Source organism: Oncorhynchus keta, chromosome 22, assembly GCF_023373465.1.
Source record: "Oncorhynchus keta strain PuntledgeMale-10-30-2019 chromosome 22, Oket_V2, whole genome shotgun sequence".
In the NCBI taxonomy this organism is placed as follows: domain Eukaryota; kingdom Metazoa; phylum Chordata; class Actinopteri; order Salmoniformes; family Salmonidae; genus Oncorhynchus; species Oncorhynchus keta.
Window position 1 is genome coordinate 8996263 of NC_068442.1, and position 13431 is coordinate 9009693.

The 13431-nt window shown below is 45.6% G+C and overlaps 1 protein-coding gene across 1 annotated transcript in view; it reads left to right on the forward strand.

Moving 5' to 3' along the window:
* The window catches only part of LOC127910562 (dnaJ homolog subfamily C member 24-like), a 55763-nt gene extending 42663 nt beyond the window's left edge, over window positions 1-13100 (forward strand). The window contains exons 4-6 of the mRNA XM_052474615.1: window positions 7761-7829; window positions 8003-8082; window positions 12990-13100. Of these exons, the coding sequence (XP_052330575.1) occupies window positions 7761-7829; window positions 8003-8082; window positions 12990-13100 (260 nt within the window). The remainder of the gene's footprint in view (window positions 1-7760; window positions 7830-8002; window positions 8083-12989) is intronic.
* The last annotated feature ends 331 nt before the right edge of the window (window positions 13101-13431 follow it).

The following is a 13431-nucleotide window of genomic DNA, read 5'->3' on the forward strand; positions in this document are numbered from 1 at the left end:
ACTGTTGTCACAACGAGCCTCACTTGGTTGAGGCGGTAAGATGCATTCTGGAAACCGGCTGGCACCCAGTGCTGGACAACACACACAAAAAAATAGAACCTGGGAAAATAGCATTTTCATGGAGGTTACCCTACCGAGTAGTCATAGGTGCTGGCAACAAAGTGCCTTGTAACCTAGCTGGGAGTGGACAGACGGCTCTGAAAAATGTACCCCTTCTGTGGTGAATGGTTACTTGCATCGTGGAATCTTTTGTTAAGACATGTAGCTAGCTAGCTCGGTACACAATGGACCACAATCCCAACTCCTGACATTACAACCCTGCATGAATCTGTAGGTAGCTAACAAACCAGGTTCAATGTTAGCTAGCTAACATTAGGCTATAACTAGCCAAGCAAATGGCTCTGAGATACTAATAATAAGATCATACACATAACGTTATCTAGCGAGCCAGCCAGCTAACGTTAGCTATCTAGCTAACAGTACACTTTAACTTGAAATGAAAATAACTTTATCAAAATTAGAAACGTATAATATCTGAAAATGTAACTAGCTAGACTATCTTACCCATTAACCATGGTTGGATGCTTCTCCCTGTAACGGATGCCATGGTTGCCCTTAGTTTGAAGATGTAATCCGGCAACAAGTGTTTTCTCCATCGCCTTAGCTATCATAATCTAATTCCACTGATTTCAAAACTTCAGAAAGTGGAGAGCAACACATATAGTTCTACTAAGATTTTTTTTTAAAGCCACGTTAGACAGGATTACCTAAACATACTATCCAGCTCAAATAGATAGAAGAGTGCTACATGGCAGACCAATCTGAACTCATCTCTTGGTATGTCCGGGAAGGTTGCTGACTTTTTCTGTGGCTAAACCAACTAGGCTCATAATTTAACAATTGTACTCGTATTTACAGATGGAATACAAATGTGTCATTAAGGCACATGAAAGTTCACATGTTCCAGAAGGCAATTTGATAAAACAGTTTAAATGGCTCTCGTGTGAAGTAGTGACACGTGGCATACACCTAGTTTCCTGAAACAGATCACAACTGTGAATGGTCCTGGCGCACCAAAAAAAAGTGGAAGCCAGCTTGGATCTCATTGAGAGCATACGTCCTTGACATAAAAACTTTAATTGTTGCATCTCGTTGTGTTGTTGTCCTCTGGTGGCTAGCTAGCCAGCTAGCTAAAATAGTGCCTTTCCTAAATTAGCCATGGATGGAGATAGGATTGGGACTTGTGGTTTTACTTAATTCTCCGTACTGGCCAATGATCATAACGGCGATTCTGATCCAACCATTAATTCAAACATTGTTGTGCCCCTGGCCTGAGAGGATGGAAGTTCAATATGTAGTTAGATGTAGAAAGCTAGTGTTAACTAGCTAACGTTGCCCATGAATGAAATTTAGGCTAGCGAGCTAGGATTTTAGCCAGGTAGCCTAGGACAACAAAAAATTCATGCATGTATTCTATGAATGTCGTCTACGTGAAAGAGAGGATGGCATTGACATTTCTCTATAATTAGGGTGAGTCAACATGTTTCTCTACTTGCACGAACGCGCACGCACACACACAGAAATCAGAACCATTTACAGCCACATCATATTTAGCTATATTGGACTAAATTGTTTTTGGTATCTTTTAGTTATCACTGTATTAGACTAAGCAGAGGTGATTTAATGATGTTGAAGTGTTGAAGTTGAAATGGTGCTCGAATATTGGAGGCAGCTGCTATTTTCTTTGAGACTTGTGGTAACTCTCTGTTCTTCTAAATAAATAGTTGTTTCGTGGTCCAAAAATGTCCAAAACATTAACTTGCTTGATCATGCTGTAGGTCATGTAAATGTGTTTTACTGTACATGCAATATGCTTTGTGAACTTCAGTGGAAAGAGGTTGCGATCCGTTTTTGTGATAAAACAAAGGTGTGGTTGAGTTTATTCTGTGACTGTGTCTTATTGTTTCGGGCCTTTAGGCCTATATTTCAGTCACCATACATATGAATTAACAGGTTATAGAGGAAACAACACAACTATCCCCACACAGGTTGTAATATGGAGTTTTATCCACATACCGCTACTGGCACGCTTGTGGACAGAGACCAAACCTATCACTCTCACCCTGGGGAGATTAATATATACCTCTTGAACACTGTGGACCGTATAGCCCAGTACATGACTGGGGCCAAGCTTCCTGCCAATAAGCCCCCCCCGCCTTTTGTTTTAACACTGCTGCTACTCACTGTTTATTATCTATGCATAGTCACTTTACATTTACATTACATTTTTACATTTAAGTCATTTAGCAGACGCTCTTATCCAGAGCGACTTACAAATTGGTGCATTCACCTTATGACATCCAGTGGAACAGCCACTTTACAATAGTGCATCTAAATCTTTTAAGGGGGGGGGGGATTACTTTATCCTATCCTAGGTATTCCTTAAAGAGGTGGGGTTTCAGGTGTCTCCGGAAGGTGGTGATTGACTCCGCTGTCCTGGCGTCGTGAGGGAGTGTGTTCCACCATTGGGGAGCCAGAGCAGCGAACAGTTTTGACTGGGCTGAGCGGGAACTGTACTTCCTCAGTGGTAGGGAGGCGAGCAGGCCAGAGGTGGATGAACGCAGTGCCCTTGTTTGGGTGTAGGGACTGATCAGAGCCTGGAGGTACTGAGGTGCCGTTCCCCTCACAGCTCCGTAGGCAAGCACCATGGTCTTGTAGCGGATGCGAGCTTCAACTGGAAGCCAGTGGAGAGAGCGGAGGAGCGGGGTGACGTGAGAGAACTTGGGAAGGTTGAACACCAGACGGGCTGCGGCGTTCTGGATGAGTTGTAGGGGTTTAATGGCACAGGCAGGGAGCCCAGCCAACAGCGAGTTGCAGTAATCCAGACGGGAGATGACAAGTGCCTGGATTAGGACCTGCGCCGCTTCCTGTGTGAGGCAGGGTCGTACTCTGCGGATGTTGTAGAGCATGAACCTACAGGAACGGGCTACCGCCTTGATGTTAGTTGAGAATGACAGGGTGTTGTCCAGGATCACGCCAAGGTTCTTAGCGCTCTGGGAGGAGGACACAATGGAGTTGTCAACCGTGATGGCGAGATCATGGAACGGGCAGTCCTTCCCCGGGAGGAAGAGCAGCTCCGTCTTGCCGAGGTTCAGCTTGAGGTGGTGATCCGTCATCCACACTGATATGTCTGCCAGACATGCAGAGATGCGATTCACCACCTGGTCATCAGAAGGAGGAAAGGAGAAGATTAATTGTGTGTCGTCTGCATAGCAATGATAGGAGAGACCATGTGAGGTTATGACAGAGCCAAGTGACTTGGTGTATAGCGAGAATAGGAGAGGGCCTAGAACAGAGCCCTGGGGACACCAGTGGTGAGAGCGCGTGGTGAGGAGACAGATTCTCGCCACGCCACCTGGTAGGAGCGACCTGTCAGGTAGGACGCAACCAAGCGTGGGCCGCGCCGGAGATGCCCAACTCGGAGAGGGTGGAGAGGAGGATCTGATGGTTCACAGTATCGAAGGCAGCCGATAGGTCTAGAAGGATGAGAGCAGAGGAGAGAGAGTTAGCTTTAGCGGTGCGGAGCGCCTCCGTGATACAGAGAAGAGCAGTCTCAGTTGAATGACTAGTCTTGAAACCTGACTGATTTGGATCAAGAAGGTCATTCTGAGAGAGATAGCGGGAGAGCTGGCCAAGGACGGCACGTTCAAGAGTTTTGGAGAGAAAAGAAAGAAGGGATACTGGTCTGTAGTTGTTGACATCGTAGGGATCGAGTGTAGGTTTTTTCAGAAGGGGTGCAACTCTCGCTCTCTTGAAGACGGAAGGGACGTAGCCAGCGGTCAGGGATGAGTTGATGAGCGAGGTGAGGTAAGGGAGAAGGTCTCCGGAAATGGTCTGGAGAAGAGAGGAGGGGATAGGGTCGAGCGGGCAGGTTGTTGGGCGGCCGGCCGTCACAAGACGCGAGATTTCATCTGGAGAGAGAGGGAAGAAAGAGGTCAGAGCACCGGGTAGGGCAGTGTGAGCAGAACCAGCGGTGTCGTTTGACTTAGCAAACGAGGATCGGATGTCGTCGACCTTCTTTTCAAAATGGTTGACGAAGTCATCTGCAGAGAGGGGAGGAGGGGGAGGGGAGGAGGATTCAGGAGGGAGGAGAAGGTGGCAAAGAGCTTCCTAGGGTTAGAGGCAGATGCTTGGAATTTAGAGTGGTAGAAAGTGGCTTTAGCAGCAGAGACAGAGGAGGAAAATGTAGAGAGGAGGGAGCGAAAGGATGCCAGGTCCGCAGGGAGGCGAGTTTTCCTCCATTTCCGCTCGGCTGCCCGGAGCCCTGTTCTGTGAGCTCGCAATGAGTCGTCGAGCCACGGAGCGGGAGGGGAGGACCGAGCCGGCCTGGAAGATAGGGGACATAGAGAGTCAAAGGATGCAGAAAGGGAGGAGAGGAGGGTTGAGGAGGCAGAATCAGGAGATAGGTTGGAGAAGGTTTGAGCAGAGGGAAGAGATGATAGGATGGAAGAGGAGAGCGTAGCGGGGAGAGAGAGCGAAGGTTGGGACGGCGCGATACCATCCAGTAGGGGCAGTGTGGGAAGTGTTGGATGAGAGCGAGAGGGAAAAGGATACAAGGTAGTGGTCGGAGACTTGGAGGGAGTTGCAATGAGGTTAGTGGAAGAACAGCATCTAGTAAAGATGAGGTCGAGCGTATTGCCTGCCTTGTGAGTAGGGGGAAGGTGAGAGGGTGAGGTCAAAAGAGGAAAGGAGTGGAAAGAAGGAGGCAGAGAGGAATGAGTCAAAGGTAGACGTGGGGAGGTTAAAGTCGCCCAGAACTGTGAGAGGTGAGCCGTCCTCAGGAAAGGAGCTTATCAAGACATCAAGCTCATTGATGAACTCTCCGAGGGGACCTGGAGGGCGATAAATGATAAGGATGTTAAGCTTGAAAGGGCTGGTAACTGTGACAGCATGAAATTCAAAGGAGGCGATAGACAGATGGGTAAGGGGAGAAAGAGAGAATGACCACTTGGGAGAGATGAGGATCCCGGTGCCACCACCCCGCTGACCAGAAGCTCTCGGGGTGTGCTTTACCCCTACCTACATGTACAAATTACATCGACTAACCTGTACCCGCACATTGACCCAGTATATTCTATTTATTGTTACTTTTTATTTTATTTTTTACTTTAGTTAATTTAGAAAATATTTTATTAACTCTATTTCTTGAACTGCATTGTTGGTTAAGAGCTTGTAATTGTGCATTTCACGGTAAGGTCTACCCCTGCGGTATTCGGTGCATGTGATACATACATTTGATTTGAACACGGGTAAACAGAGGAGGCAGCATCTGCAGCTCTGGAAATGGCTTACGTAGTACTGTCACGCCCTGACCTTAGAGAGACGTTTTATTTCTCTATTTGGTTAGGTCAGGGTGTGATTTGGGGTGGGCATTCTATGTTGTCTATTTCTCTGTTTTTGGCTGAGTATGGTTCCCAATCAGAGGCAGCTGTCTATCGTTGTTTCTGATTGTGGATCATACTTAGGCAGCCCTTTTTCCCACTTTCTGTTGTTGGATCTTGTCTATATTTTGTTGCCTGTCAGCACTAGTTGTATAGCTTCACGTTTCGTTTGTTCGTTTTGTTGGTTTTGTTCGGTGTTCATTTATTAAAGAAAAATGTACGCCTACTACGCTGCACCTTGGTTCATTCCTTACAACGATTGTGACAAGAACCCCGTTTAGCTAAATGTGAGGGCACCGTTGTCACAGTAATGTTTTGGCAGAGGGGCGCACTGGTCACTCAGGCCCGTGCCAAGGCCCCTCGCACCAGGGGCTACCCCACAGCCAAGTACTCGGGCTGCTTCTTCATTGTAGATTCACGCAAACCCGGTTTCCTTATAGGAATCGGGATGCCATAACACCGAGGGAAATCTGTTAAGTTTCACTCGCCGGAAGGTAAGCATGCTAGCTGACTTTAGCCAGGAGGCATTTTAGCATAAGCTATGCTAGCTAGCTTCTTTGACCGCAGCACAGACCGTTTAGAATAACCAAGCGACTTAACTCTACGTATTCTAAACAAGAGAGCTACTGCAGCAATTCCACTGTGAGGAGGCAGAGATACAATTGAAGTCGGAAGTTTACATACACTTAGGTTGGAGTCCTTAAAACTCGGTTTTCAACCACTCCACAAATTTCTTGTTAACAAACTATAGTTTTGGCAAGTCGGTTAGGACATCTACTTTGTGCAAGACAGATTATTTCACTTATAATTCACTGTATCACAATTCCAGTGGGTCAGAAGTTGATATACACTAAGTTGACTGTGCCTTTAAACAGCTTGGAGAATTCTAGAAAATTATGTATTGGCTTTAGAAGTGCTGATAGACTAATTGACATAATTTGAGTCAATTGGACGTGTACTTGTGGATAAATTTCAAAGCCTACCTTCAAACTCAGTGCCTCTTTGCTTGACATCATGGGAAAATCAAAAGAAATCAGCCAAGACCTCAGAAAAAAAATCATAGACCTCCACAAGTCTGGTTCATCCTTGGGAGCAATTTCCAAATGCCTGAAGGTACCACGTTCATCTGCACAAACAATAGTACGCAAGCATACACACCATGGGACCACACAGCCGTCATATCGCTATGTTTGGAGGGAAAAGGGGTAGGCTTGCAAGCCGAAGAACACCATCCCAACCGTGAAACACGGGGGTGGCAGCATCATGTTGTGGGGGTGCTTTGCTGCAGGAGGAACTGTTGCACTTCACAAAATATCATGAGGAAGGAAAATTATGTGGATATATTGAAGCAACAGGAAGTCAGTCAGGAAGTTCAAGCTTTGGCGAAAAATTGGTCTTCCAAATGGACAATGACCCAAAGCATACTTCTAAAGTTGTGGCAAAATGGCTTAAGGACAACAAAGTCAAGGTATTTGAGTGGCCGTCACAAAGTCCTGACCTCAATCCCATAAAAAAATTGTGGGCAGAACTGAAAAAGCGTGTGTGAGCAAGTAGGCCTACAAACCGGATTAGGTTACACCAGCTCTGTCAGGAGAAATGGGCCAAAATTCACCCAACTTATTGTGGGAAGCTTCTGGAAGGGTACCCAAAATGTTTGACCCAAGTTAAACAATTTAAAGGCAATGCTACCAAATACAAATTGAGTTTATGTAAACATCTGACCCACTGGGAATGTGATGAAAGAAATAAAAGCTGAAATAAATAATTCTCTCTACTATTATTCTGACATTTCACATTCTTAAAGTAAAGTGGTGATCCTAACTGGCCTTAGACAGGGAATTTTTACTAGGATTAAAAGTCAGGAATTGTGAAAACTGAGTTTAAATGTAGTTGGCTAAGTTGTATGTAAACTTCCGACTTCAACTGTAGCTAGCAATAGCTAGCATGCCTTGGCAAGCTAGTGTAGCTAGCCCGGTCTCGAAAGTCCATGTAGGACCGGATCACTTCATCAAAAAGTCTGGGAAGAGAGGCAAGCGGTGCTTGACCGAGGCAGACAAAGGCGGCAAGGGGCCCATCACACCTGACCTCCCTCTTGTGGTTGCCTGACATCTCTCCATCCAGCTCTGTGCTGTTAAAGAGGATAATTTAATCTTCCCATAATCGAGTAACCTGCCAGTTTTGCTAAAACAAGCTGCTCATCAAACTACTAGGCTAGCCAATGATCTTACAGTATTTCCATTTGACATTTAAGACTTCATGGCTTTTCCATAGGTATTGTCCTCCGTGACATTTACATGTTTCTTCTGCGTCTCAATGCAGCCGGTGAACTGAATCAAGGTTGGCCAGTCGATGCCCGTGTCAGTCTGGACGACATGACTTCCGATGACGGTGAGTGAGTCAAGCTATGGTCATCTTCCTTTGTGTTGATCATTTCATCGTGCTCTCTTCTCTCCTGCCATTGGAGTCATAGTGGATGCATCCATCAAATCACACTCCACTTGTCTCGTCCCGTGTAGCCCTCTGCTCTTACCTGTATGACAGTGTCTGTGTTCTCTTTTAAGATAACGAGGTGTATGCCTATGGCTGTTGCTGTGGAGGGGAGTTCTCCATTGGAAGAGAGGCAGAGGATGAAAAGGCCATTGTGACACCTGTTCCCTCAGCATAAGAAGTCAAGAGGACAAATTGACTGATTGGTCTCGTTGTTGCTCTTTGAATCCTGAAGAACTGTTTGACGTCAAGGAGGTTTCAAACTTTTCTCTTCGTCTACATCCACTGAACACGTGTCCATATTTTAACCGTGCATTTATATGGACAACCCCGCGGGGCTTTTCTGGTGGACAATGAGTGGAAAGTTGTTTTTGCTCTGTAACAGACAACCTCCCCTGTTCTTTTAATACCATGTACTAAAATCATGGTGTCAAATTCAACGAGCAAACCAATTTAATGAACTGTCTTATGATAATGGCTATGTGAGTCGCACATGCACCATTTTCATTTGTCTCTAGTAGACCCTGAAGTTCTATTGAGTAGAGGAATCTGCTGTTTGTTTGCGCCCCACCCCCTTCCATTGTGAACAGCAAATGGCTCGGTAACCTCTTAGCTCTTGTTAACTTTGCATGTAAATAAATGAGGTTTTTTTCCCTCAACTCACAATGCAGTTACAAAGGGCCTCCACACTTCACCGCAGAAGACCCCTCTAGTGAATGACAACCTTTTTTGTCTTATTGTCCCTCATCCCCCAAGTTGGCAGATAGGAGAGGTTACAGCAACGGGATGGGGTCATGGGTTCATTATACTTCAAACAGAGTCATTAGGCTGTTCCCTAAAATCGGTCCTCTTTTAGCAGAAACAGCTTGAGCTGGGCGAACCACGCTTTTCATCAACGTCCTGTGGTCTGAACCAGGGCTAGACCTGCCAGTGGGCCAGCATCGGACCGAACCCTAATCGTCTGTGGCATCAATTAGGAATAATCTCATCACTTTTAGAGAGTGGGCTTGTCAAAGCTCTAATGAAGTTCTATCTGTCCCCCCCTACATAGCGCAGACAAGATCAACAATACATTATGGTACCGTGATGGACATCAGAATCCCCGGGGCGATTTGTGTGGACGTCACTTTTAACCTGGTGTAAGCACAGGTCTCAGTTTGGAGATTCACTTGATTATTTGGAAAATGTGTTCAGTATGTTCAGTATTGATTCAGTTACTTTCAATAGTAGTTGGAGTGAACAGTCGATATGATGGCATTTTGAGCTTTGTTTTTTCGTGATTTTGAAATGTAATAGATTCCAACGAGTCTAATAAATTTTGGCTTGAAAGGATCGAAACTTAAAGGTACTTCTATTAAATGTGTACTTCAGTAAACAAATCCTCTAACAGTAAAGTGGGCCACTATAATATTGTAAGATGTTTTTCCTTCTAAGCTTCTAAGAGAAATTCTGGACAAAAGAAAGGACGAGTCTTCCCCAACTCTCTCCGACAGTTGTTGTGACGATACTGGAGGTGAAGGAGTCCTGTAGCTCTCTGTGGCTTTCAGTGTGAATGGCAGCCGTAACCTGAACCCCCTGTCAAGTGTGAACTGAGCGGAGGAGAGAGTTTCACAGATCTCCTTCCAAGTTCACAGGTATCTTTGAAAAGAGAGCCTGAAAGAGAGGCTCAAACTCAAAGGGCGGAGGGAGATAAAGCCACTCTTTCTCCTCATCAACCTCCATGGATTTTCTTCTCTCATTTTTCCTCTGGAACTCCGACTTAATCTCAGACAAACAAAGGAAGGACCCCCCCATGTAATTCATAACCCAACACACAGATCTGTAGAAGTAGTGCTTCCCTGTTTGGGCTAGGCCCGCAAATGGAATTGCCTCTCCCAGAGACTGGACAAAAGGTGGGCTCCATAGTACACCGCAGGTGTTACTTTCTTTGAAAATCACATGCAGTATGTAAGATTGCAAGATTGATATTAGAAACCGCTTATCCTCTCGCACAAATACTTCATGAAGAACTTTTACCATTTCTTACGTACCATGGTTGTTAGACCAGTGTTGGAGAAGTAGTCATATCTAGCAGATCCTCTGAATGACAAGTAAATTGTTTGTCAATATGTTTACTCCCTCCTTTCAGTTGGAAGCGAGCATCTTGTGTTGTGCTATCTAATACCTCCTCATCATGGCATAATGCAGACAAGGGCCACCAAGACCTTTGCAAACAACACTGCCTCAGAGAAAACAACCCTAGTAAACGCTCTGCTTGTTTATTTGGAGTTTGTCTGGAGCCTCGTGTCAACACCGAGGCTTGTTTGATGGTGAGAGAGACTGTGAGAGTGACGGGCTGTCAGTACCTCAACCCACCATGCTCGCCCCCCCCATGTTTACCATAGAGATCAGTGGGCATCCATCCCTCTTTACACAGAGCCCCTCTTAAACCAAACGGTAAACAGAGGCGTTCCACAATGTGACATTGGCCCCATGCTTTATCCTAGCTGCCAGGAGGGGACAGACAGAGAAGGCTGGATAGAACATTGAAAAGTCGACTCTGTTTGACTACTACTGCTGAATGCAGGACAAAGCCAATACACAGATGTATAAAACCCACCTTTGGAATCATTGAGTTTTCTTCAGGTTAAAGGAACAACAATAATGCACTATTTTTTTCAGAATTACATTTGAATGACTAATCAGAATCGCTAAGGCGACGTTGGTGTTTGGGGTGTTAAGATACTCCTTTTTAATTACCGGGGTAGTATTGTGGTTTGTCAGTAAGGCCAGTCAGTATTGTGACAGCTACAGTATAGTAGTTTGAGACGGACTCTTTGCTTATTGCTGAGACTGTTTCAGAGCCAGAGGTTTTACTGCCCATCCCATCAGCCTGTCTACTCGGCTGGAACTAATACTGCAATTGCAGACGTGTTTGTGTGTCTGTGTGTGTTTTGAAAGAGAAAGTGAAAGGGATAGACTAATGAGAATAGGGTTACTGGTGTCTAGTTGAATAAGACATTTCCAAAATAACATTTCTAAAGGACTTATTGCACTGTTGGTTGCTTTCTGGTGCAGGTAGTCTGATACATTTTTTCATATTGTATTATTCTTCCCACGGCCGTTGTGAGCTGAGACTAATATTGTATTATTATGAAATTATAACATGGACTGAACAACAAGATCAGAGGTTTTAATAAAAGCAATTTACTCAACCATTGTGGGAGTGCTGGTGAGGGTAGGATTACTTGGTTGAACTCCCCTATGTACTCTGAGGCAGAGTGAGCGACAGCCATTTTGGTTAGAGAAGCCAAATAGCCCTTGGGTTTTGCCTGCAACATGTCAGGACTTGCACATGAACATAACTGCAGCTTGTTAGTGACACAGGAGCCCCCACCCTGGCATCCCCAGCTGATCACTAGTCTGTTCAGAAATGCTCATTATACGCAAACTAACCTTACACCTCCCTGTTACTAGTACCACCCTAAAATCAGGTAGCCCAGTAGGCACGCACAAAATGACTTACCTCACCTTTTCAGGGAAATCCTGAGAATCCTCACACTGGGAGATCTACTGACATAGAAAGTAGCCTCTGACATAGAACATTCCATCCCAATATGTAGGCTATATTACAACCCATTCCCATAACACACTGTAACCTCTCCCCCCAGTATATGTAGGAGGATGACTCCGCATCAGCTTGTTTTTTTTTGGCAGGGTATTGAGTTCTGGACTTTTCTCCACATTGCTCCTGTTGATGGCATTAACTAAAGCAAGCAGAGCGGAAACCACCGGGAGCTTTATGAATGGCATCCTACAGATGAGAACGGATTAGGCCTCGCTCTCATCCAGTTACAGCGCCAGGTGGCTTTTTTTTCCTCCAGCAAAGGTGTTACACTTAATCCCATTACGTCGCTGCTAAATCTCACAGACATCAAAATGATCACCCACCCTCTCTCTCTCTCTCTCTCTCTCCCTCCCTGTCCTCCTGCCCCTCCCGTGCAACCTACCCCCTCCTGCTCACTTTCCATCCATTCTCTTTCCGAGTGACTGGAGGTGGCTTCACCTGAAAAGAGTCCAAATCTACAGGCAGCTGCTGTTTTAGCCGCCGCGCCGACTCGCTGCGAATGCCAATCTTGATCCAATTTCAGCGCGCTGGTGGCCCCTTATTCCCCCGTCCAATAACTTGTCTGCTGGAAAAATCCCACTGCTACAAATCAAGTCTATAATCCTAGCAAGGGACCTCATGTCAATCTCGTCTTCCAAACCCATGCTGCAGGTTCCCCCTTCTTTCTCTCTCTCTCTCTTTCAGTGTATTGCTGCTTGGCCTCTGGGGACGGTCCTTAAGTCCCACGTCTCCTTAGAAGAATAGATCAGCGATCACGAAACATGACCTCCCAAAACCTTGATATGGCAATATTGTGACCCTTGGGGCATTAGACACAGGTGAGGATTAGAATTTTGCATAATAAGATTAGACGCTGACTGAATGATATCAAGGGAGGATCCATATGTGACCGGCTGGCTCACTGTCGCCTGCTGTAGGCTGAGGGATACGTGTCACAGAGGGGGGCAGCTGAGGAGCTGCTGGAAATCAAATGGGATTGGGTTCTGAATTAGCTGGCCATTCCCAGCCACTGGTGTCCCATACTCACAGGGTCAGACTCCATCCCCCACAGCTGCATGTGTGGGGGTTAGGTTGGCTTACATTTACAGTCCAGTTACTCAAATGTAGGTTTCTCCCCACAACCACAGGTCGATGTCAAGTCAGCTTCACTTATAACCCACTTGAATTTGGTTTACCAATAAACACTTTAAGAAGGCCTGAATAAAGCCTGGATAAAGGAGATTAAACAATTGATGACTTTTTTTTGTTTCTCAATGTCTTTAGAATGTGGCATCCGGTGTATTTGCCACTGTTGTATTCTATATACATATGTACAAAATTAATGCTTTATTGAATAAATCAGTAAGTGCCACGACCACAAGTAAATCCACTATGAGCCGAACCTTTCTCCTCTCTGTACCGGTTCCTTACCCCTCACAGAAAGTTGTGTGACCGTGCTTCTTGCTCCACCACAGGGTGACCCCAGGGTGTGGGAAACAGGCCCGTCCATCCCCTCGCTGAGCGGATCTATAAGCATTGGACACAATATCGACCGGCCGTCCCCCCAAATGACCATCAGGGAGTGAGCGTTGGCCTGCAGCTCAGGATATTCTACAACTGGTGGACACACAGGACAAGGGAAACACTTTCAGGCAAGGGGTGCAAATGGAACAATTTGAGTCAAAACGTAACACATAATATAGTGGGTAAAACAGTTGACTTTGCTCCTCCTTTACTGAACAGTTAGACTTGGTTAGCATTCTAACGGCGGTGTTAACAGGATCCTATTTGGATTATTTTTTACGTGTTTGTGTGTCAAGAATAATCAGCCCATGTGTTTGATGTTCCCCAGGCTGAGATTGAAAGAACTGGACTGGCACGCTAAATCATTAAGTTGACCATAAGCACTGATCTTTA